This window comes from Botryllus schlosseri, chromosome 11 (genome assembly GCF_051294905.1).
Source record: "Botryllus schlosseri isolate E-star chromosome 11, Bs_hap1, whole genome shotgun sequence".
Classification (NCBI taxonomy): domain Eukaryota; kingdom Metazoa; phylum Chordata; class Ascidiacea; order Stolidobranchia; family Styelidae; genus Botryllus; species Botryllus schlosseri.
Window position 1 is genome coordinate 21,924,603 of NC_137246.1, and position 25,454 is coordinate 21,950,056.

Consider the following 25,454-nt stretch of genomic DNA (forward strand, 5'->3'; position numbering starts at 1 on the left):
GCACGCACATGCGCACATGACTTGGTTATCCTTATGTAATTGCAGATTAATGAGTTTCTTTGTAGACTGAAAAAAGAATTATGTAAAATATATGCAACTAAACAATCTATATTTTCACCAAAGTGATGCTACCAGTAGGCTGATGCTGATTATGTTTTTTAGAACATCAGTTCCACTAGTTCAGTGTTTTGAGTTACCGATACAGTCGGTACTATTAATGGCACTTCTTCGATGGCAGTCAGAGATCGAAAAGTGTTCACCACAATCACCAATGAATGTTTTCCATGAACACGAACAAAAATTTAGAAACGTCAAAAAAATTGGTTTTTTTTTGTGCCTTTGGAGAGACGGATATTAGGGTTGGGGTGGGTGGGTATTAGGGTGGGTGAAAAGGGAGATCGGAAGTGGGTTAGGGTTAGGTATCCCAAGATTAATGTTGGGGGATGTTAGGAAAGGGGGATATTAGGGTTGCGGGAGGGGGGAGGGGGATATTGGAGGTGGGGTAGGGCATCCCAAGATTGGGGTTAGGGAAGGGGGGATAATAGGGTTAGGGGGATATTAGGGCTGTGGGAGAGGGGATATTAAGGTTAGGGGAGAGTGAGATTGGAGATGGGGTAGGGTATCCCAAGATTAGGGTTGGGGGGATATTAGGGTTAGGGAAGGGGGGATAATAGGGTTGGGGAGAGGGAGATTGGAGGTGGGGTAGGGTATCCCAAGATCAGGGTTGGTGCGGATGTTAGGGAAGGGGGATAACCGGATAATAGGGTTGGGGGAAAGGGGGGTTGTAGGTGGGTTAGGTTCAAAGTTGGGGTTAGATTACCCCTAACCGAGGCTTAACCCACCTCCAATTTCCCCTCTCCCACAGCCCTAATATCCCCCCAACCCTAATCTTGAGATACCTAACCCCAACTTTGACTCTAAACCATTTCTAATCTCCCTTTTCACCCACCCTAATATCCCCCTAACCCCAACCCTAATATCCCCTCCCGCAACCCTAATATCTCCCCTAACCCCAATGCTAATACCCCCCTCTCACAACCCTAATATTCCCCTCCTGCAACTCTATTACCCCCACCTCCTACCCTAATATCCCCCTCCCCCACCCTAATATTGGGATACCCTGAACCCAACTTTGACCCTAACCCTCTCCAAACGCAAATACAATATATTTTGACGTTTATAAATTTTTGTTCGTGTTTATGGAAAGCATTCATTGGTTATCATGGTGAACACTTTTCGATCTCTGACTGCCATCGAAGAAGTGCCCTATTAATTACGTTTACTATATGTTCTTGCTCTTCAATTACAATCAATCCCTTGAAAAAGTTCATCCGCAAATGTTGCCATGGCACAAATACGCCTTTTTTCTAAACATATAGGATCCAGATAACAAATCAATGACTCCTACTATAACATGCATTAGCAGAAATCTTCGGTAATCGAAGTTGATATTTAGTGAGTTCTAACTATAGTTTAAAAGCCTCTGCCGTCCCGTATCCACAGAAATCTTTTGAAAATGACTACATAGCGCTTACTCAATTGGTTTCATACCCGCTGCTGAGTGGTGAAAGTGGAATCGGTGCAAACATCACACACAGTTTTTTCGTTCAATCACATCATTACTCAGTGCAATAAACCCTACTGTCATGTGCAATTTATTGCCGAAAACAATTACTGAAGTGTAACTAAATTGTGATGATTGATGAACCAGTAATAAAAACACGAAGAGTCGCTTCATTGATACTTATGTAACGAGTAATGATCAAATTTTCTTTCCAAATGTTTGCTGAAATAAGTTCCAAGACATTCCATTACACGGTGTGAAAGCTATCATTTTTCAGCAGCGCAGAGATTACAATTCCGAGTAGCATCATTATGATCACCCATCCTTGATCACTTGCTGTAGTTAACAAATTAAATTTCTCTTTTAATACCAGATAATTACACTCATCCAAGTCGCAATGCTGAATTCAGTCGCGAAAAGATTCTTCTCAACGTCGTCTCGTCGTTTACAGCTGACCGTCGCCCAAGCCACGATAGACAAAGGTCACCATGAATGGAGTCCCGACACACGTCCCGTGTACATGGACGTCCAAGCCACTTCTCCCCTAGATCCTAGAGTACTGGACAGGATGCTTCCGTATCTGGTCAGCTATTACGGAAACCCGCACAGCAGAACCCACGCGTACGGATGGCAGGCGGAGGACTCTGTTGAGTTAGCGAGAGCGGAAGTCGCCAATTTAATTAACGCTGATCCGAGAGAGATAATATTCACAAGCGGAGCTACCGAGTCGAATAACTTGGCGATAAAAGGGGTCGGGCGTTTTTACAAAAACAAAAAAAATCATGTCATCACTTCACAAATCGAGCATAAATGCGTCCTAGACTCATGCCGTGCCTTAACCAATGAAGGGTTGGACGTTACCTATTTACCGGTTCAAGAGAACGGAATGATCGACTTGAAAGTTCTCGAATCCGCGTTCCGGCCTGAGACGTCCCTCCTTTCTGTGATGTTTGTAAATAACGAAATCGGCGTCGTGCAGCAAATGAAGGAAATCGGCGAAATGTGTCGTGAGCGCAAAGTGTTTTTCCACACGGACGCGGCGCAAGCGGTCGGCAAAATTCCTGTTGACGTTAACGACATGAAAATTGACTTGATGTCGATCAGCGGTCATAAAATCTACGGCCCCAAAGGCGTTGGCGCCTTATACGTGCGCCGCAGGCCACGTGTCAGATTGGAAGCTTTGCAAAGTGGCGGTGGACAAGAAAGGGGATTACGAAGTGGTACAGTACCGACGCCTTTAATCGTGGGGCTCGGGGCGGCGTGCAGTTTGTCGCAACAAGAAATGGAGTACGACGCAAAACGCATCGGTGCGTTATCAGATAAATTATACAGATTAATAACGGATAAATTAACGCACGTTATCAGGAACGGAGACACACACCACACCTATTCAGGGTGTTTGAATTTATCTTTTGCTTTTGTCGAAGGGGAGAGTTTACTGATGGCGCTAAAAGACATAGCGCTGTCATCCGGTAGCGCTTGTACCTCAGCGTCTCTCGAACCTAGCTACGTTCTCAGAGCTATCGGCACCGACGACGATTTGGCGCATTCCTCGATACGGTTTGGAATCGGTAGGTTCACGGCTGATGCAGAGGTAGAGTATATTGCCGAACAAGTCATCACGCATGTGGAACGATTGAGGGAACTCAGCCCGCTGTGGGAGATGGCGCAAGAAGGTATCGATTTGAAGAGTATCGAATGGACTCAGCACTGAACTCGGCTTCGAACAAGACGCAAATCAGTACAGTTCCTTGGTGTTTTCAGTGTATTTATGACGATGTGGACAAGAATATGCCATTTCAATGAACTTCTTGTTACTCGAACTCTACTACAATCCTAGTTCATTCCCAACATTTGGAGTGATCGTAAGACCCAGGGCTATAGCGGGGTATAACATCCCTCTCTGAGATTGGTTATGCCTCTCCCCATCCCTTCAATCGAAATCAAAATTGATCTGTATAACAACAGAGGGCCATGCTTCACTTTCAACTACTTGTGTGCCTTTAGCTCTCGAACAAGTAATCCTATAAATTTGAATGACTGTATATTTTCTGAGATGATGCCCCTATCACATATGGTATGGCAATATGGCATGGTAATGTTGAAATACGCTCACTCTATTGGGAGAACTTTTTCAATACTTTTGTTCGATTTTGTTGGAAATTGACCAGTTTGTACAGTATTGACTGTTCACAGGATAGGCCTAGTCATCTGTATGTGCACGAGCACCACAATTATTATAAATATTTGTATATTTCATTCTGTCCAGGGATATAAATATCTTTGTTAGGCTTGGTGCCCTGTTTTCAAGCCGTGTAATTGTGCTGTCCAATACGTTTCCATGCTATTCCTTCATTTCGATCGGTAACTCGCATGATTTTTCCGATTGTAAATCGTATTTGTAATATCTTACAGATTAATTTCCCTAATTTCTATAATTACTTTTGTTTTCCGTTTTCGTTGACAATCAAAAGCCATCGCACAAAGGCGTAAAGTTCGCCTGTACTCAAGGGTATCGCTGCAACATGGACTATCATCCCACGGTCTATCTCAACAAGCTGCAAACACACGGAAGAAAGAAGCAATCAGTGGTATATCGCAGGTGTGATATGGAAAAATCAACATTCGAAACCTCGTTCATTTATGCGTTCATTTTTAAGGGAACGTTTCGACTTGTTTGATTCACTGTACTATCAAAATCTCGCCGCACATTATGGATGCGTCAACGCATTGGAGTTCTCGAATATTGCGGGGCATTATCTTGCTTCAGGTATTTACGATTGAGAGTTATCTGCTCGTGTTCATTTGCGGTTATTGCTTTTGAGCAGCGATGGTCTGTAGCCGAGCACTTGTAACTTTGAAGTGGATTTTGCCTATCTGCACTTCTTACTAAAGTTGTTATTTTCAGGGTTGTAAACTTGACTCGAGTCATTTTTTTCAAAATGCGGGTATGACTCTACTCGTCTCAAGTCAATCTGTATATTGACTGGACTTGGACTCGAGTCATTTTGCATGACTCGAACCAAGTCATATGACTCGAGACTCAGACGGCCAAGGCTAACATTTCATTGTAATTTCGTAGAATAGTAAAGTAACCACACTATTGGGATTTCGTCAATTAGTAAACTGGTACTTGAAAATGCGACCAGAAACTGCTAAAAGTGGAGAAAATTGGTATATTATAAATGCGAACCATTCGATATCACCAAACAGTTATAAATAGACAAGACTTTAACTGGAAACTGAGCAGTCAACACAATGACTTGGACTCGAATCATAATACCATGACTCGGACTCGACGCTCTGCCCGCTGACTTGGACTCGACGCTCTGCCCGCTGACTTGGACTCGGATATGACTCGATGGTGAATTGAAAATGACTCGACTTTACTCGAGTCAAAACTATAAAAGTGAGATTGACTTGTGACTCGGAGCCTTGTGACTTGGTTACAACCCTGGTTATTTTCTAAGAGTACTTTGGCTTCAATTTGACAGTTTTTCGAGAAACACAGCTTTTTGCGCTTATGATTTTGTGGAACATAAAGTAGATTTTCATCACTTTCTGAGTGAGTAAAAATAGCCCATTCCTTTGTCTTGTTATGGTGAATAAATCTATCTGATGTGAAACACCATGGAATGGAGATGCATATATCTCAAATATGGGTAGTTATTTAGCCATTTCCTCTTGCGCAGGCGGTGACGATAAGCGTGTCTTACTTTGGAACATCAATCATGCGATACAGAAACCAACGTACCAACCGGTCCAAATGAAAGCGACTCACCTTTCCAATATATTCTGCTTGGCTTTTAGCAGGAGCGATGACCGATTGATGTCATCAGGTATGTAGACCTGTTCATTTCCGGGCGCATTCTCTTTATGTTATATCTATTTATGACTTTTGAAGGTAACGACGGTCAAATTATCGTGCACGATCTTGGTACCAACATGCTAGCCGATGTTTTTGTTTGTGACGCGTCGGTCTATGGGCTGTCGGCAAATCCTGTGAACGAATATCAGATCGCAGCCGCATGTGAGGACGGCACCATTCATATTTTGGACACAAGGTGGGTTTCAATTCGCTACTATCGTACTATCAGAAGTAGAGTGCGACCGGTGACCGAATTTTGAGACGATATGACTTTGTTGATATCATATTATTTTTGCCAATATTTCCTACAGTGTTGGTTCGGTTATGTTCACAATAAGAACAGTTTTGTTCAAAATAGGAACAGTCTTGTGTTCACAATAAGAACAGTCATGTTCACAATAAGAACAGTCGTAATATTCACAATAGCGTCAGTCGCAGCACCAACATATCTCAGACACGATGTCAGAGTGGCAACACAGTCTTACTGTGAACATGAGACTGTTCTTATTGCATGAACATGAGACTGTTCTTATTTTGAAAAAAACTATTCTTATTGTGAACATAATCGAACCAACCCTCCTCAATATTTCTACCGTATCCGGCACTAACAAATGAAATACGGAATATTTATATGATTCGTTTATGTAGGCCTACTATGAAACTCCAGCCGAGTGCACGTAAGTGATGAACCGGTGATGCTAGTTATAGATTACCAAGTACCATAATGATGTATAGCTTCAGAATAGTGCTGAGTATGAGACTACAGATCAATTTGTTTGGACTGTTTTGCCGTTTTACGGCATTGAGGGATGCAAATCTACAGCTGCAAATATAGATATTATGCCTGCGAAGCATTCTTGAGCTATCCGGCTACCATATTACAATATCCTTAATTATAATATTTTGATTATAGAGCTCCTTACCATAGCTACTGCTGTGGCGATGAAACTGGGAGGTACACTACTGGTATTAAACCTCCATATCCATGGGCCTGGATAGCGGGCTTCATTCAGTTACGTGTTGCATTACCAGGTTACCAAAAGCGGATGGCATATGCCTGGCCAAGAGATACACGGCGTTTCATAGCGTCACTTTCAGCCCAGTTGATCATCATCTGATTGCTACCGCACATTCCTGGGACGGGATGGCGCTCTGGGATATCAGGAGCCCAAAAAAGTATGGAAATGTCTGTTTACTCGTGTTTGATAACGGCCATTCCGACTCAGTATGTACTTTTTGTCCTGGCCTCTTACTTTCACGTCTATTTTATGAGGATATGTTATTTGTGTGTGAATTAAATGGTAGAATCGACATTCGGCATAATTGGTTAAAATGGTTACGTATCCTTGTCGCAGAGAGGTTCTGCATTACGGGGAGAAGCGTTCGAAACAGCGTGCAATGAGCGCTCGTTTTAACAAGACAGGGAATCAACTTCTTCTGCTCAGACGGCGCCAACCGATGGCACTCTTCAATATCAATGAAAGTGTGAGTCTTAACTTTACTCTGTCGAATACTGCCTTGTGATGTCGGCTGGCTTGGGGTAAATTCAGTCCAATCCAGGCAATGCTTAGATTTTGATCGTCGACGGTGAAGTGCTTGTGTCTCACACATGTATCCTGTCCAAGACGTGGTGATGAATTGGAATCCAAGTTTTCAACTTGATGACAGTATTCTTGAAATGTTGTTGCAAATTTTATAAATACGCAGAATCAGTCAGTACTTTTGCTAGTGTGTAAGTAAGTCTTTCCTACTAGCACTGCTTACTTGAGAGATAGTGTTTTTGACTAGTTCCATTTCTTACTCTTGCATTTTGATTTTTGGCAAGTAGAAATTTGTTTTTCATAAGTTTGCAAAGTTGTGTCCATGAATTAAATTGTCATGAAAGATATGTGAAATAGTGACTCTATCGTATATATTTTTAAAGACAGTACCTATTTGCAGTGTCATTTATCAATTGCGTTTGTCGCGATGATGCATCTTACTAAGACCACCTCTCTAAAGACCTGAACACCGTTTCAGGAAAGCGTTTTTGAGTTCGATTCCGAAGGCTACTGTAACGCGTGCACCATGAAAAGCTGCTGCTTCGCCGGCGATAAAGACCAGGTATCATTCCGTGTTCCTCCTGTGTAGATTTTTTTTATCCGCTCATGCTCTCTTTCTGTTTAGTACATTGTGTCGGGATCCGACGATTTCGGCGTTTACGTATGGAAGATTCCGGAAGACGGCCTGCAGAATAAGCTCATTGGGCAGCCTTCGAAACTACTGCACGGGCATCGGTCCATTGTGAATCAGGTAGGGCCCGGTTTTTGCCATGATTTTCCGAAATTGCTATCTGTGAAAGTCTCCGAGTCTCCGTTCGTTTCTGAAAATGTTCAAGAAACTTCGAACAGTCCAGACGTTGTGTTTCCCTGTAATCCATGATACATTCTGCATATGGAATATTCTTATATTAATTGATAGATTTTCCGACCCAATTCTTTGAACCGCGAATTCGCTGATTGCTGGATTGGGCTGGAAAGTAGACATGTCGCTATGGATAAAATATGCAGGGGCAAATTCTACCCTTTTCAATTAGTGTTTTTTCTATTTTGTTCAATGCACAGTCTGCTAAGTATCTGCTATCTGCTCACACATTGAAATGCCCCGACCTGATGTGTGATTAGTTGCCTTTTTAAAAATATTTTCAAATGATTCAGACTGCTTATCTTTGATTCCTTGATCGTTTAGGTGAGATTCAACCCACTTACGAACATGCTGGTCTCTTGCGGCGTGGAGAAAATGATCAAGCTCTGGTGCACGGAACGTCTGCCGCACAGTCACGACGATAAAAAAGGCCGTACTGAAGTACCCAGGAAGAGATACTCCCATACCGAATACATTGAACTGATTCTCGAGAGGTGAATAATTTGTGATTCTTGCCTTCCGTTTTCTATTTCTTGATACTGCGTAGTGCCACATCTTTTTATGGGACATCAGAATGATTAAATTTTCTGATTTTTAAGAGCAAAATTGAATAATGATGCAATAAATCGGACAATTTCCGAAATCTTTCCAGCTATCGTGATACGGGGTCTATTTCGGTCGATTTTCTTGACAATTTCATGCAGATCAATCCAAAACTGCTTACTCTTTGCAAAATCCAAAATGTAAAAAGTTGGTAGTTTTCAGAAATGTTCAAAGCAGTCAACGTTGACAAGGAGAATGCGAAATAGCTTTCTAGATTTGAGGTGACGTAGAAGTCACATCGTACCAGTAGAACTATTAAATATTAGTATTAAATACCTAGTCGCTGGGGCGAGTAGTCCAAGCCTGCTCAAGTACCCCTAAAAGGTATAAATGCTTCGTTGCCAATTACACCTTTGCTTTCCAGTTCGAGTATGGCTCACGACTACCACACCGAGAACACGGAGGAGGACCCGAAGATGTTGGCGTTTTTCGACAGCCTACTGCAGCACGAGAACGAGGAGACGGGCTCCGAAGAGTCGGACGACGATTCTGGCAAGTCGGACGAGAGGTTAGCGATATTGGTGTCTCGCATAGTTCTAGTTACAGTTACAAATTATGAGTAAATGTAGTTGCGAATTTTGAAGAGTGAGTAGTTGTAGTTCTAGTTCCAGTTCTAGATGCGGATTTTTTGTGGTTACGTTGGAAGAACATCGAATCGTTTGCAGGAACGCATTAACCAGCATGTCCCTAGATTTATCAGAACACGTGCATCACGCTCGGTGATAAAAAGCTTGCCCTTGACTCGTCCGCTTAAGCTTGATGCTGAGCGATCAAAGGCCATAAATTCTACCATTGGCAAGCACCTGTTGGATAATCCCGCCTGCGCGAAAAATTATCGAGACGACAGTTTTCGCGTCATCGGGAGGGGCCGCTCACACTTTCATTTGTGTGCCTTGGAGCAGACCTTTATCAAAATACATCAGCCCAAGCTTTGTTAGCCTAACAAAAGGAGTTTGTGTACCATCCTAAAATGGTACATTGAACGCTGTCTTATTTGAGATCTCATTTCATGCTGGTGACGTCATATTTCGAGATACGTTTGTCGGTATACAATGTTCTTTCCAATTCTCTACCAGTTGCTGACAATAATCCCTGACGAGTGTCAGCCGAAAATAATCGGGTTCATTTCAATATGAATATACTATTCAATTGGCTTTTAAAAAGTGAGTAGTTTTAGTTCCATTGCTAGTTGCTGATTTTGAAAAGTGAGTAGTTCTAGTTTCGCCGAGGGCTATAACCAAGTCACAAGTCCATTTCACTTTTGTAGTTTGACTCAGTCATTTTCAATCAGTCATTTTCAATTCACCACCGAGTTAAATCCAAGTAAGGGAGCAAAGGGTTAGCAGAGTCCTAGTCATTGTGTTCTGTTTTGAGTTCAAGGACTGTTCAATCCGCGTATTTCAACTGTGCTCGGGAGATGTCGAGTGCCGCGCATTCATAATATTGTAAATTTCCTCATTCTTAACAGATTCTGTCCCTATTTATCCAGTACCAGTACTGATGGGCGAAATACGAATAAACGAAATACTATTCAAATGCCTGTCTTAGCTGTCCTAATCTCGAACTAATAGTCGAGTCAATACACAAATTGACTCGAGCATTACAACCCTGGTTGTGAATTACAAAATTCCAGTAGCTTGTACAAGTCTGGTGTCACGGTAAGCACTCACCGTCCCGAATTTTATCGTTGCAGCCAACGACCATTTCACGCCGTCGCATCCGAGGATGTGTCGTTGTCGGGATCTAGTGCAGATGATGCCGACATCAGCATGATACGGGACACTTTTCTCCGGCCGCTCGAAGCCAAAGGGCAGGGATCGGAAATAAACGGTAATTCGATGATATTTTTGGGTTGGTGTGGAATAGGACGATGAAAAATGACTTGGGGAGCGATTAGTCCATGACTACCAGAGGTGGCCGGTAGTAATTCATTTTCTTTATTTAAACGGCAGTACTTGGTAGTTGGACATCTCCTTGCTGCTGTCCTAAGTCTCTTATCTCTCTTGCAGTTATACCGGATGAAACTAAAAATCGCTTGAAAAAGCTCAGGGCCACTGTGAAAGAAGACGACAAAGTGGGTATATCGTATTCCACGCAAGACTCGCTGCCAGCAACTCAAGACCAACCTAAAAAGCTATTCTGCGCGCCAAAAACAAAGCGGCGTAAGAAGGACTTCTCCAAAGCGGAACTATGCGGCAGCTCAGATTCGGACGACAACTCAACCGCGTCCAACACGAGACAGCGTAACGCTCGGCGCAGGCCGAGACGGGGGACGCGCAATCGATTCCACTGTTCTGACGATTCCGAGCCTTCCACGAGCGGCTTGAATTCGAAATCGGACTCGGCCGACATGAGTTTTGTTAAAAAGCAACCGCCGTCGACGTAGTCGAGAAATTGGACGCGTTTGAGTTCTTTTTGTACGTTGAACATGAGATGACAGAAACATCTTTTTTTGTTTGTTAGTGATACTGCCTTGCACTTGATACTGCTGATTACATATTCTAATAAACGTTACTGTTATTTCTCTTGCTTTATATATTTGTTTGTGTTTGATGCTTTGGGGTATTGTCTCGGCCCATCAGACCTGTAAGCTCAGAGTAATGCAACTTACCTAGACATTGCGTGAAAGTGGCGAGGGTTGCTCTGCTTCCGTTCAGTATTAGCAAGATTATTAGATCAAAAGATTGCAATACTTCTCTACCGCACTGCACTGATGTAGCAGCGTCATACACTTATATTTCTCATATATTAGCGATGTTACTATCACACGGTCTTATCAGAGAGAGAGATGATATTCTTTTTCGCCTGCACCATCGAGATGCTTTGACGACGGAGTTGCTATACGGCCCCATGAGGTCATCTAGTCTGCGCTCCCGTTTCTTCTCTCCATGCTATCCGTGATTGCTGAGCGCCTAGCAGGACAGCTGCGGATACCAATTTTCGAGTCTTTGGTATGACCCGGCCGGGGATCGAACCCACAACCTACCGCTTGAGAAGCCGGACGCATAACCACTACACTATCTCGCTCGGTATCAGTATTCCTTCAGGCATGCCTGGAACACGATGTTTGCAAGGTTACCATATTTTGGAATCTGGGAAGGAGGACATTTTTACCAAGGATGGCACATTTAGGCGTCCTCGGAGGACATTTTCAGAAACCCGAGTAAGGAGGACGTATGGTAGCCCTAACCTTTGGTCATATCGAAGTGTCAAAATTTGCTACTGCAAATACTCCTATTATTTCAAAAATTGGATCAAAACATTGAACTACACGGCTTCTACTGGTAATTATTGACCCAAATTTAGTGTGTAGCGTATTTAAGCTATTGAAATCTGATAAAAAACAGCTCATAATTGACTCAAAATTAGTGTGTAGCGTTTTTTAAGCAAGTGAAATTTGGAAAAAACAAACCGTTTTTGAACAACCCTACGTTACTGTACACTGTGTACACGTCCACAGTCATCGACACAATTCTGCTCCCGCACGAGAAGTCAATTTAACGCTCCATTACATTAGTACTGATTCTGCAAGACAGGAAATCACCAATTACATTTTGAAAATATTTTTATTCAAACGTTATCACGAATTCAGAAGATGAAGTTTCTCTTCCAAGCTGTCGACAAGCAGGTTGTACCTGCTTCTCGCCTCGTCCGCCAGCAGCGACTTCTCCTGTACCTGCACAGAGAAGGTGTACCTTATCAAAAACAAACGATCATCAAGTTTCAACTCACTTTTAATTTTGCCTTTACTCCATTCACAGACAACCTAGTAGACACGAGCAGTGTTTGATCCGTGACGCTGTCTGACTTTTTCTGGTGGAGACACGCTGCCATATATAAGCCAGATTTTACTTATGGTGCTAACCATGAAATGTTATGGGCACTGTCGCGAGTAAATACAAAACTAACATTAGCAAAACAACTTTCAATCGCCAACATGACGTAATCTGGACAATCATATCATAATGTGAACTGACCAGTAACCAAACGGTCGCATAACTGTACGCTCTCTTGGGCAGATTTCTCATCCTTTTCCCATCCGTGTCTTTGCAAGGAAGATCTCAGTGCCTTTTGCAAGTAATGTAGCGCTTTCATATTGCTATCATCCTGATCTGATTTGGCGTCCCCGTGCAACAAAGCGTACAGCGACCACACTTCCCAATCGCTAGTGGTTTTACTGGTCAGCCGGCCGAACAGTTCCAGTGCGATCGGTCGCAGTTTAGTAGCTGTGGACGACACAAAAGTTCATCACAGAGAAGAGCATGGGCAATTTCAATAAAGAATTACCCGACTGTTCGTTGGCGTCGATTACACCGTCGATAATAGCTGTGACAATGACTTTCAGAGCCGCTGTGTCGACATACTTGTCCTTCAAATCCAGCAGCCTAGAAATTAGGTGGATAATTTATAATCATAGAAATTTGTCAGACCGAAAAAGAGGTTGTCAAGGTAGTCAAGCGTTGCTACACAAGTTGAAATAGAAGCAATATCGTAAATTTCCATCCAATTACAAGTAGACAGAGCGATACCTAATATGCCCACACAGCTCACCTGTTGTAAGATCTCATTGCATCACGGAAATGCCCGGTGTCCACACAGATGAACAAGTAATTTTCCCACAGCTCCCATCGGTTGAAATTACATTTGAGACCTTCGGTCAGAGATTTGTAAGCTTGCAATCTGAAAAAGTTAAAGAAGTGATCTCGCTGCCACTTCAACATATTTGAGGAATGACATACTTTTTCCCGCTCCGCACGAATGACGTCGAAAGATTGGTCCACGCTTGATAATTCTGCATAGAAATATGAATGAAGATGATCGCTATCAGCAAGAAAATGATGACTTACATCCCAATTCAAGCTGACGCATTTCTGGAACGACTTTGCCGCTTTTTCGTATTCTCTGCAAGTGAGAGCGCAGCAACCCATGCTAAAATATGTTCCCACCTGAAGTATACACATTACATTATGCTCGGTAACAATGACAGGCAATGAATACCAAGTTTATCAATAATATTCAAGTTTTTTATTTCATGAAAAGCATTGGGCAAAATAAGCCTCAACTAATTTGGAGCCGATAGACACATCGAGTCAATTGAAATTTTAACTCTAGTCCAGTCAAGTGATTTCACAATTTTTCAAATCAAATCATTCAAATTTCCAACTTGACTCGAGTCAACTCAACTTGTCTACAATTTTTCAATTTTGGGTCCACAATTTTTCAATTTTGGGTCCATCCCAAGTCGTCAAATGTTTTCAGGTCGCGTCAATGTGGGGATTCATATATGCCATACGGTACGCAAAGTTTTTCGTTATTCTAAAATGCGTTCTAGTACAAAGACTCAAGACATGTTTGGACATATGCAATAAACAGATATTCGACTTTGCAGAACCTCAGCTAGTTACAGACAAACGTTACTATGCAGCTTCTGATGGAACGGAATTCAGTAAAATAAGGATTAGTGTTGATGACATGATCACTTCTAGTGGCCAAAAGGTTCATCACACTTTTGCCAAGTACAATATTCAGTTACTTGAAAATTTGACTAGGAGTCATCCATCTTTGCCATACATCATATGTCAAGTCATTAAAAAATGTGATTCCACTCAGATCATGACTCCAGTCACTATTCATGCTATAACTACTTCTCGGATAGGGTAAGTGGGGAACTATACCTGCATATAATTCACTTTCAAAGATTTTTCAAAGCATTCGATCGCCTCCTGGTGAAGATTCTTCGACACCTTGTAAGCGCCGAGACTTCTCATGGCTCTCGCACTGCGGTGCTTGGAAAATTCCCATGCTATAGTGTACTGCTCGGGATCCTTTGAATAACACAAAACAATATTATTGAACGCTGAGGGGCAACAACCACATCGGAGTTTGTTGCAATTCTCCGACTCCGACCACAAATCGATTAAAATCAAACCAAATGTTCTCAAATTTTCTCAAAAAGTTGCCGCTGCAGTTCCAGAAGTCATCACGTATTAGGCTACACCTAACTCAGGGGTGGGCAAACTACGGCCCGCCGGCCGCATGCGCTTCAAGAAACGTATGAATATGGATTAAAAGCGTACTAAAAATCAAATTACCGTGGATACTTGATTAAACTTTTTCCTAATATATTTTAACATGATAATGATGAGTAATATTCTTTCCATTTTCATTCTATTGATGACGTGATAGCCCGACCTCGCGGCCCATACATTTGAAAGGTGTTAATTGGTAAACATTACAGAAAGTGATACGTACGCCTAAATGACTCAATTCGGACAACGAGTATGATTTTAAATTGGCAATACGAGCAAGTTTACTAGTTTTGATGATGTACGTAAATAAACAATTTGCGAGTTCGTTAGAATTCAGTGGTTCTCAATCTGGGGGGCGTGAGAGCATCTGAAGGGGGGCGCGAAGCTGACGTCAACAGACGAGCACTAGAATAGGCCATCTCACAAGTTGAAGGATAAGCGAATCAACTCCAGAGCCTCACATTCAAGTCTTACTGGGAGTGCAGCCAAGAAAATCTCATAGAGTATTCAATAAATGTGTGGCATTTCAAATCTACTTCGGATACAGCGGAGCAACGTTCCGAGGTTTTCGAGCACCGGCCTAACACACTTCCAGACAATATCAGGAACGCAAATTTCTTCATGTCAGCAACCAAACCAATCCACCTGAAGCAGATCTCCCAAGAGACAATACAAGTTGGGCGTCTCCTTGACGGCGAGCTGTTCGCGAATCACTTTCTCTGCCTCGTGACCGCGCCCCGTACGTATGAGACACACGACCGCGTCTTCCCACATGTGCAAACGCAAGTATATATCGAGAGCACTGGACGTCACGCCCAGGCTCGCAAACAGGGCTGCTAGCTGTTTCTGGAAACAAAGCGTACACTTGAGTGGCGCCAAAGAGATTCAACGACACAAGCACTCGAATCCGAGTGGAGTATCAATCGCAAAGAATAGTTGTAAAAATATATATTCTTCATACTAAGAGCAATTTTATCCGCAGGGAATATAGATTCGATACTTTCTTCCCACTTGAGGAGCCTCAAATTCTGGTTTGGTCGTAGGATAGGACGTTATATATTCATGCTGCATTCATATAAATACACCGACTCATGATGTGTATATACACACGATCTGTGGACATGCATACCATGAGCAGAAGTGTACTCAAGTAAGTAAGTAGTTTTTAAAACAGTCTTAATTCATTCGCATGGACTGTCAAAAGCTGCAAATTGGGCTGTGCGGAAGGTGCAGAGAGCTTGATTCGTATTGATGCATCCCAGGCGGTATCAACTGTCGACAGAATAAGCATTCTTTTGTATCTTGGGATGAAAATTATAGCATTGATTGAAAATGCGATACTGACCCTTTGTTTACTAGAATACCCTGTGTTAGAGAATATCATGTCATGGCGCCCTACCCCATATGATAAGGCCCCGAGTTTAGGCGAAGAGCAATACGAAGAAGTTGTATTGGATACGGTTCAAACAGTTTGCGCGATTAGTAGGCCTATACATTAGTAACAAATATTGTGGATCGTAAAAGTTATATTTAATGTAGTTTTATTTTAGGAAAATAAAGGCATTACTACACTTGTTTTTATGCTTCAACATGTATGTTCTGCAGACAAAAGAACTTAAAGTAATTAGAACCGAAAGTATGATACTCAGACGTGAAAGTCAAATACAAATACCACTTCTAAAAAGTGGAAAATATATTTCACGTCTTTTGTCCATAAAGCTTGAAAGGTGATCTGCTAAAACAGGTGTAACGTTCAAAAAAGCCGGATTTTCCAGATTAGCAGGACACGTCACGGACTGCTAGATTATGCAATGATAGGTAATTGCTAGATTGCGAAACGTCAGTTTCAAATGTTATGGTGGGCCATATTTACTGTGATGAAATATTCGATATAGGCGACGATGCGATGAGAGCGGCACAAAGCAATCTGGTACCTAATATATATTCACTGATACTCTCATGAAAACATAGTTCTACTACTTCTACTTGACAAACTGAAAATAGCGAAAAGTAAGTAGATATATCACAAAATAGTACGAAGTAGAAGTAGAGAAAATCAGATCTACTTGAGTAAGTAGCAGAAGTAGAGGAAAACTACTTGAGTACTTCCAAAAAGTAGAAGTACTTCATTACTGACCACCTCTGACCATGAGTGCACGATATGCATATGCCGCTGGACAACAACAGTGCAGATATAGCTTTGTAAAGCTTTCAAGTCTTGCACCACCACTTCATGCTATCCAGGAAATGCCGAGTGTCAGGCAAGGAAGCTACATGACCAGTTTTACTAATCAGGTCTTTGGTCTGACCAGATCAGGGATTGAACAATGAACCCACGACCTATCAAACAAAAAGCCGGACGCATCACCGTGACTCTATCTTGTCGTTCAGCCCACAAATATTCCTGGAAAACGAAATTACTAGGAAGTCACGATTGACCCGTGGCACTGTCACATAGCACTATCGAAAAGTCGGCATATGGTCAAGAAATTTGAATTTATTTTGATCACCGGTAACTGTAACTGTCCTCAAAAAGGTACATAATGAATTTTCAAGGTCATCATTGCTGTTATAATGTCACAACAAGTATACTACAATAAAATACTCAACAAGCATACTACAATAAAACACTCAACTAGGAATCGAATAACCTAGGTACTGGTTTTTCCCGGTACTAACCAAAATCCATTGTGTTAGTTACTAGAAGGAGTTACCAACAGCCTTTTTCAAGGACACGGTAGTTTACTCGTACCGCTACTAATGGAATAATTACTATTAATAATCTGCACTATATGGGTACTTAGTTGGTGTCACCCAATTTTGAGATTGGCGAGCTCAGTTTTGCATTAATTCTCTCTAAACAGCGAAATGCAGTAGGGGATCACCCAGTCACATGAATAAGAACCTGGCTAGAAAATACGAGGAACATCTACACTAGGGCTCTTCAAATATGACTTTTTTTCTCAAATCGTACTGGCTACTTGATAAAATTATTAGGTTACCTAATTTAAGCCTACACACAAAATTTGGTTCAATTCCAACCAGTAGCCGCATTGCTACAAGAAAGTTTCTATTTATTATATAGAAATGAATAACAAAAACTTTGAAAATTTTCTGTTCACCCCATGAAAGTGTTAGGTTGTCTATAGAAACGATGTTCACCAAATTTGGTTCAATTCCAAACAGTGGAAACGGAGTTATTGCCGTTGAGAAATGCGGATTTGAATAAAATAGTATTTAGGGTGAGCACCACTACAATAAATAATTATAGAATTGGTCACCGAAAATACTATTTAATTCATAATCCAAATTTTTCGACAGCAATAACTCCGTAGCTACTGGTTGAAATTGTACCAAATTTGGTGAACATCGTTTTTATAGACAACCTAACACTTTCATGGGGTGAACAGAAAATTTTCAAATTTTCTGTTATTTATTTTTATATAATAAATAGTAAGTTTCTTCTTCTGTAGCAATGCGGCTACTGGTTGGAATTGAACCAAATTTGGTGTGTAGGCTTAAATTAGGTAACCTAACATTTTGATCAAAATCCACATCATCACAAACCTGCAGAATCCAACTCGGTTTCGGCCACACGCTGTAAAACAGCGCCAACCTCTTGATTGCTATCGATGGCACTCGCGAAAGCGTCGTTTTCATCGATATATTTTTCACCAGCAATTCCAGCTGCGCCATGCTCCTTTCCACAGTCCGCGAACGGTCTCTCTCCAGCAAACATCGCACTCGCAAGGCCTCGCAGTGTACCGTCCATGATTTCGGATCCGCTAATAAATACTAGGATAAAGCGAAGAGGTTGAGACGACGGAAGTGCGAGGCTAACGTTGTTGCAACCAGACGTGTACAAAGTTGTCATTGTTGCTACTCAAGAAGTAGAAGCAATGTCGTAGATTTCCACTCAACGACAAGCAGATGTAGAATATGGAAGTCTGAACAGCGTAATGCGGCTGCAAGATGTATCTCCATGAATGACGCATAATAACTAATTACTTTTTGTTGTAGTAAAACCGTGAGAACGTTGCATTTAGTTTTAACCTAAGCTTAATAAAAAGTTGCATTTTTAATTTTTTACACTTATTAGAGTATGAGATAGTCGAGAGGTTCTGTTTCATAACGCAATAGCTCAAGATTTGCAGGATATCTGCTTGTTTTGCTTCTTCCTCCGTTATTCAATCGACCATGGATACACTTTCCCCTTTAGGTTTGAAACCGACATGACAGTATTTTGCTGTCAGCTCCTGCAGAGCTGCCAAATTCGGTGATTTCCCATTTCACAGATGGCCTGGCGAGATCGCCGAAAACAACATTTTTCCAGTACGCAGCAAGGAAATAACATAATACAGAAAATATTTTCCGCAAAAAGTCAAAAAGCAATGAGATAACCCACTCAGCTAATCCATCACATAGCTCATTGTTGAGCAAATCATGGAGAGAACCATACTAGAAATAGTTTAATAGCGTGATTTGTAAATTACTCCTTTATATTTTGTGCAATACTTGATAAATGTTACACTAAAAAATTTGTGATCAAATGGAAGACTGACATCACTAAGTTACTTTTTTCATGAAAAGGAAGCATCTTTTACGGCGAACACTAAATCTTTATTTTGTCCCATATCACACAAATACTAGAAAACACGCAGATCCTTTCGATATAGTAGTGCAAAAACAGTGCTATCCAATCATAATCATCATAATTGCATGCCAACCACATCAGATATGGAGACAACTATAGTCATGATATTCCTTCACACTCACTTCTACAACACACGAGATCTCTTCATCGCGCAGTCTGTGAGACGGTGATGCCTTCTGCATGCTAGTGCTGGATATCGCAGCAAATAGATGGAAAGTTAGATAGAAAGACTGGGATAGATCATTATTTATGAAAAATATACCAAATGGAAAGAACAACAGCTTGCTCCTCTGGCGATAGCTTTGTAATAGGATTCGCTTCATTGTCATTGAATTTTACCGATTCAAGAAGAGTGTCATCGTTCAACGGAAGGGCCTGAAAATTGCACAGGAATCAGCATGTACATTAGGGTTGTCCATAATTTGGAAAATCTTACAAATCCTCGGTTGTAATGTCTTATTCGATAGATTATTGATAAAAAACGACACTGAGCCTGAAAGAAGCTCACAGAAAGGCCGTTAAGATTTCGTGCAAAGCGTTTGAAAGTAACTGCCGAAGAATGGGCGTGCCACCGACCATAGAACGGCGAGAAGACTAGTAATCAAGAAACCACGGCTCTTGATTGGATAATCGGCTATGCTTCAATGACCACGTCAGCAGCAGCTTGCTGATTAGGTGAACAAGGGGTCTGCTACTGGCGGCGATTCTGAAAGCACATTGTATGTAGGTTGACAGATAATGATATAGGATTGATTCAAGGTATCTTGAGGTACGAAATGCATGATGTACAAACAACAGCTGCTTCACAAAAACGTCTAAAGCATGACCGCTTCATTGTGAAGGAAACCGCTGTAGCCTATATGCCTTGTTTTCAACGAGGGAAAGCATAGGCGCTTATGCAAGTGGCGACGGATTCCTAGTTTCAGAAATAATATATCATTATTGAATACAAAGATAAAGCTTAACAATGACACTATAAGTTAGGTGATCTTATTGGGCTCAGGTTGCAATACATAGTTGAAGTTTTGAATGCTCTAGCGATCGGCTGAATCAGACTCTACCTCAACATACCCTTAATCAATCCTAAATCATCATCTGTCAACCTACATACAATGTGCTTTCAGAATCGCCGCCAGTAGCAGACCCCTTGTTCACCTAATCAGCAAGCTGCTGCTGACGTGGTCATTGAAGCATAGCCGATTATCCAATCAAGAGCCGTGGTTTCTTGATTACTAGTCTTCTCGCCGTTCTATGGTCGGTGGCACGCCCATTCTTCGGCAGTTACTTTCAAACGCTTTGCACGAAATCTTAACGGCCTTTCTGTGAGCTTCTTTCAGGCTCATTGTCGTTTTTTATCAATAATCTATCGAATAAGACATTACAACCGAGGATTTGTAAGATTTTCCAAATTATGGACAACCCTAATGTACATGTACAATTGCACAGTCACACTATTCGAAGACATCCCTGAATTTGCTCCTAAAAGCAAAGCAAAAATTAACGATTAGCCCGCATAAGGCAGAGTTTCTCAAGGTAAGTGATGGGAGACCCACTCTTGAATTTGTATGAAAATGTATGGCATGTCTATATGAAGAAATCGAAAATCGAGTGAACACACAGCAAATTACCAGCGATCATATACAGTTCATATTCTTGGCAACTTTACTCACTACCATATATACAGCTTCAAAAGAAGGATCCTGGAATGCATGTCACACCATACAGTTGCACCAAACTAGACCTACGATAGTCTATTCAACTGCAATATTTTATACCATCAACTATTCATGCGTAATTGTATGGTGGGGAATAAGACCCCCCCTCCGGCGATACACTGTTTACCGCTATTCATCATACTCATTGGGAGTTTGTTTAGTGAATCAGCTTTTGTCGCCTAAGCGCCTAGTGACCCGCAATACTTTGTGGCCTCCTTACCAAACCAGACTTCAATACAAACAAGGCAAAATAACAAACAAATCATAAAAGAGATTGCAGAATGCTACAGATTAACAACGGAAATGATAGCCTACATAATGCACATTTATTTAGAGAGTAATTTTGTTATGATTCTGAAAAGGACAGATCGTCATACAGGCCAAAGGATGGAATTCACTGCCGCAAAGGTAACTTGCCAAATAGCACGCATATATAATATTATATAAATATAAAATTTTTCAAGTGTTCAAGTTGTTAATCGATCATCCCTAGAGAATTAGCAGCGAATGACAACAAAAACCGGACGGGATAGACACAGCATTTCACAAATGCAATTACCTTTGCAATATCATCTTCTGATATTTCAGGAGAGAAGCTCTGAAACCCATCGCTTTCACGATCGATTAGCACCTTCAACTGAGCGACGGCTTTTTGCTGGAACTTGGTTCTCACGCCAAGAGCCCCTGAGAAAAGGCATCGTTAAACGTGGATAAGCGCCAGAGCGCGTCAACTCTACCGTCAAGATTGCAAGAGATCCCCGATATGGTGTAGGCAGCATCGAAATTTTTCTCCGCCTCCTTGTATTGGTAATAGTGAAGTTGCAGCAATCCCATTTCGAGATGCAGTTGGATTTTAAAGGATCTACAGAAATGATGAACACATTTTCGAAAACAACTTCCTACAATAAAACATGAACATTCGAGATTTTAGGAATTTGTAGTATTGGCAGTAATTGCACCATAACAGTGGACAAATCGCATGGGGCCACCAGAGGCTTCAAACACTTTGGCTGAGGAATCATACATAATCTGGAATCACACATTAACATACAGATCAATATATAGTGTTCTATGAGTCGGATAGATAATTCAAGATCGGTGGTACGCCTATATAAAGTCTGACATCTGTCCAGGTCATCGTTCATGTCAACAGTATTTCAAAGTAAAAGTATGTTACCTCATCACTATCATAATTATAAAATGTTCAGTGACCTCTAACACTTGATTCTGAAATGGAAGACTTACTTTTCAGACAAATTCGAATAAAAATCCCTGCAATTCATGCTTTCGAAAGTGGAAACAGATAATTCGTACAGATGCGGACTCCTTTCAGGCAGAAGTCTTTGATGTACCGACACATATCTCAAACACCACCAATACGATGTCTGAAATGGAATAAGAAAAAACGACATAGAAATACGTAAAATATAAGTATACAACACACATAAAAATCCAGTTAACCTTATAGTGAACAAAGATGTCCGGCTGTTCGAAAATTTTCATGGCGAGGCAAAGCAGGATGGGATTGCTGATCAGGTGATAGACATGTTCTCCGTCGACTTCTAGAATCTTCAATATCTCGTTGTTTGCCTAGAACAGTGTCACCACGGTTACTCAAAGCAAAAGCATCACCATATCAAACATTTTCAAGTAACATTACAAGCATAGAATTAAAGATGATTAGTACGGCGCTGTAACTAAGAACATCAAACACTTTCTGAATACAGTATTCAAGTAGTCTATGGTCTGCATTCATTGTTTCAACTTCATCAACATGAAAGTAGCTGGTGGATAGATATGCAATTACGCAGTATCTTCAGAGGTGAAATCATTACAATTGCTTGTAAGCGTAAATGCGTATCACAAGCGAGGACGGTTTCAGATTCACACAATCTTGGATTTTGTTTCGTGCTTACCAGCAATGATCGACTTTGAAATTTTGAATTACGGTCATAGTCGGAAAAAGCTGGTTAATATCCGCAGCCATTTTACCAAGACATCTTCCACTGGACAAATTTGAAAACCACTCATATTTGACAACTACTGAAGTAATTGTGGCAAGTCTTGAATTGCAATACATGTACTTGTGAAACACGTTGCGGCAATATATTAACTGGCACTAGGGTACCTTTTACTTTGTGATATTCTAAATCCAAAGGGGGCAATATCGTTATAGTTTTGACTTGAGTCAAGTCAAATCATTTTCAATTCGCCACCGAGCCAAGTCCAAGTCAAGTCAGTGAGTAGAGGATCGAGTCCGAGTCATAGTGTTGTGTCGAGTCATATGATTTGGTTCGAGTCATGCGACTCGAGTATAAGCCTAGTCAATACACTAATTGACTCGAGTCAAGTTGGGTCACCAAAAAATCCTGACTCGAGTCATTACAACCCTGTCACTGACAGAGAAAACAAAATAAAAGTATAACGAATGAATGAAACTTGTCTGTACCTGTTTCGAAGAGAATTCCGAAAATACGCCTTCTTCCGCGATACTGGGTCCTGTCCAATTGGACAGCGCAAATGACTGCAAACAGGAAATCCCAAAGCACAAAATTTCCAATTCCCTGAAACAATAAATCCCCAGTAAAATTCCTTCCAAAAATGTCAATAAAGGTAATTTTATAACTGAGGAAATGTGAGATTCCACATAATTACCTTTCTGTTCGATTTTCTCCACTATCTTCAAGCAAAGTCTTGACCGTTTCTCCAAATAATTTTACGTTATCGATACTATTTGGGCAGAATGAATTTTCAAGCAATTTTGCAAGCTTGATGACATCTCTGTATTTTCCGTTTGCTGCCGATTCATAGTATGATGAGTCCGTTTCCTCAGAACCTATAGTGACAAGAGTAAGTTACTCAGTGGTGCATGCTAATTTAAAGCGTCAAAAAGCATTTTATTACCATTTATAGGCCAAGGTGTGCTAGAGTTTTAATAATAGACTGGACCAAGATGTTCAATTATTTTTTGTGAATTTTAAAAACTGATGAAATAAATGGATTGTATTCAGAGGTGGGCAAATTAGTCATAGTCGACCATGAAGTAGCAGTAATGTCGTAAATTTATGCTCAAGTGCAAGTTGCTATTTCTAGTAACGCAGTAAGTATAGCCTATTCGGCACTTCTTCGTTATTCCCCACACATCCAGAAGTGATCACCATGAAACTAATAAATGATTCCCATGAACATGTGAAAATTTATAAACGTCAAAATATATGTTTTTCGCGTTGGGATTAGGGCTAGGGGAATATTAGGGTCGTGGGAAGGGGTTATAAGGGTGGGTTAGGGTCAAGGTTGGGATATCCTAAGATTAGGGTTGGGGTAGCCTGGGTTATTAGGGTGGGTTAGGATATCCTAAGATTAGGGTTGCGGGACGCGGGTGCTAGGGTAGGTTAGGGTCAAGGTTGAGGTAGGATATCCCAAGATTAGGATTAAATTTGGGGTCAGGGTATCCCAAGATTAGGGTTGGGAATATTGTCATCTTCACCCCCAACCCTAATCTTAGGATATATCCTAACCCCATCCTTGACCCTAACCCACCCTTATATGCCCAACCCTTATCTTAGGATATCCTAACCCTAATCCTAGGATATCCTAACCTAACCCTGACCCACCCTAATATTCCCCCGGCCCCCATCCATAATATCTCCCGACCCTAAGCTTAGTATATATCCTAACCCCAACCTTGACCGTAACCCACGCTAATATCTCCCTCCCCAATCCCTAATATCCCCGACCCTAATCTTAGGATATCCTAACCCTAACCCACCCTAATATCCCCTCCCCCATCCCTAATATCCGTCTGCCCCACCCCAACGCGAAAAACAATTCATTTTGACGTTTATAAATTTTTTTGTTATTGTTCATGGGAAGCATTTATTGTTGTCATGGGGATCATTTTTTCGATGTGTGGGGAATAACGAAGAAGTGCCGCCTATTCTTGTCGCTTTCTTTTTCTATACTGTATTCTTTACTTTCATTCAGTGTGCATGCCTCCTCTTCACTACGCCTAGGCCAAGGTGGGTGTCCGATTCCATTGACAAATCCAAGTCGCTTCGACATCTTCCTGTCTATTCATTGTATCGCATTTTTTGTGGTGTATTGAACTGATAAAATTGCTAATAAACCAATGATGATGATGATGATAGCTCAAGTATCCTAGACCTAAATAACCAAAATAACTGAAAACTAATAAAAGTGGAAGTAGACTCAAGCTAAAATCACGATGACTTGAGAAAATATAGCAAGTATAGGCAAAACCTACTTCAGTAGGAGTACCGGGAGGCTACTTCCGAAAACCAAAAAGTAAAGTATTTCGTTACGACTTACGCCCACCTATGTCACCAAGAACGATAGAGTATTGCTTCCCGCGAGCAAAGTTAGGTTATAGTTGATTATTCTAGCAATATACTCACAATTATTCAATTTCTCGAGGGTCGGAGACAGTAATCTCAGTTCCAACGCGCTGAATTCTTCGACTTGCCCCATCCTCCCGGCTCCCGTTTTCCTCCTAGCCAGCTGATTGCTCACGTGGGATTCGAGTCCTGCACAAGAAAAATCAAAATAAGAACTTATTTGTCTTGCCAGGTTTTACAAATCCGTTTGTGGGATATGTCTA

At 41.3% G+C, this 25,454-nt stretch overlaps 3 protein-coding genes across 3 annotated transcripts in view; 2 read left to right on the top strand and 1 right to left on the bottom strand.

Annotated features, from left to right (window-relative positions):
* The window catches only part of LOC145450212 (cysteine desulfurase-like), a 191,960-nt gene extending 188,473 nt beyond the window's left edge, over nt 1–3,487 (top strand). Inside the window, exon 3 of the mRNA XM_080328718.1 lies at nt 1,938–3,487. Coding sequence (XP_080184844.1) covers nt 1,962–3,278 — 1,317 coding nt within the window. The 5' untranslated portion in view covers nt 1,938–1,961 and the 3' untranslated portion in view covers nt 3,279–3,487. The remainder of the gene's footprint in view (nt 1–1,937) is intronic.
* Nucleotides 3,488–3,760: 273 nt separating this feature from the next.
* On the top strand, nt 3,761–10,972 carry LOC145450638 (DDB1- and CUL4-associated factor 5-like). The gene is made up of 12 exons (XM_080329147.1): nt 3,761–4,166; nt 4,225–4,334; nt 5,257–5,403; nt 5,469–5,628; nt 6,465–6,608; nt 6,788–6,917; nt 7,452–7,535; nt 7,599–7,724; nt 8,160–8,329; nt 8,803–8,946; nt 10,132–10,268; nt 10,448–10,972. The coding sequence occupies exons 1-12, from the start codon at nt 4,090–4,092 to the stop codon at nt 10,822–10,824; spliced, it is 1,806 nt and encodes a 601-aa protein (XP_080185273.1). The 5' UTR covers nt 3,761–4,089; the 3' UTR covers nt 10,825–10,972.
* Nucleotides 10,973–11,985: 1,013 nt separating this feature from the next.
* Nucleotides 11,986–25,377, bottom strand: LOC145450636 (tetratricopeptide repeat protein 27-like). Its single transcript, XM_080329145.1, has 19 exons — nt 25,252–25,377; nt 23,492–23,672; nt 23,286–23,400; nt 22,298–22,426; nt 22,082–22,221; nt 21,574–21,698; nt 21,396–21,520; nt 19,384–19,496; nt 19,244–19,310; nt 18,035–18,262; nt 15,113–15,313; nt 14,114–14,263; nt 13,286–13,384; nt 13,178–13,230; nt 12,990–13,118; nt 12,726–12,823; nt 12,416–12,664; nt 12,171–12,265; nt 11,986–12,114 (listed from the first exon to the last, which is right to left on the bottom strand). The coding sequence occupies exons 1-19, from the start codon at nt 25,322–25,324 to the stop codon at nt 12,019–12,021; spliced, it is 2,466 nt and encodes an 821-aa protein (XP_080185271.1). The 5' UTR covers nt 25,325–25,377; the 3' UTR covers nt 11,986–12,018.
* Between the last annotated feature and the right edge of the window lie 77 nt (nt 25,378–25,454).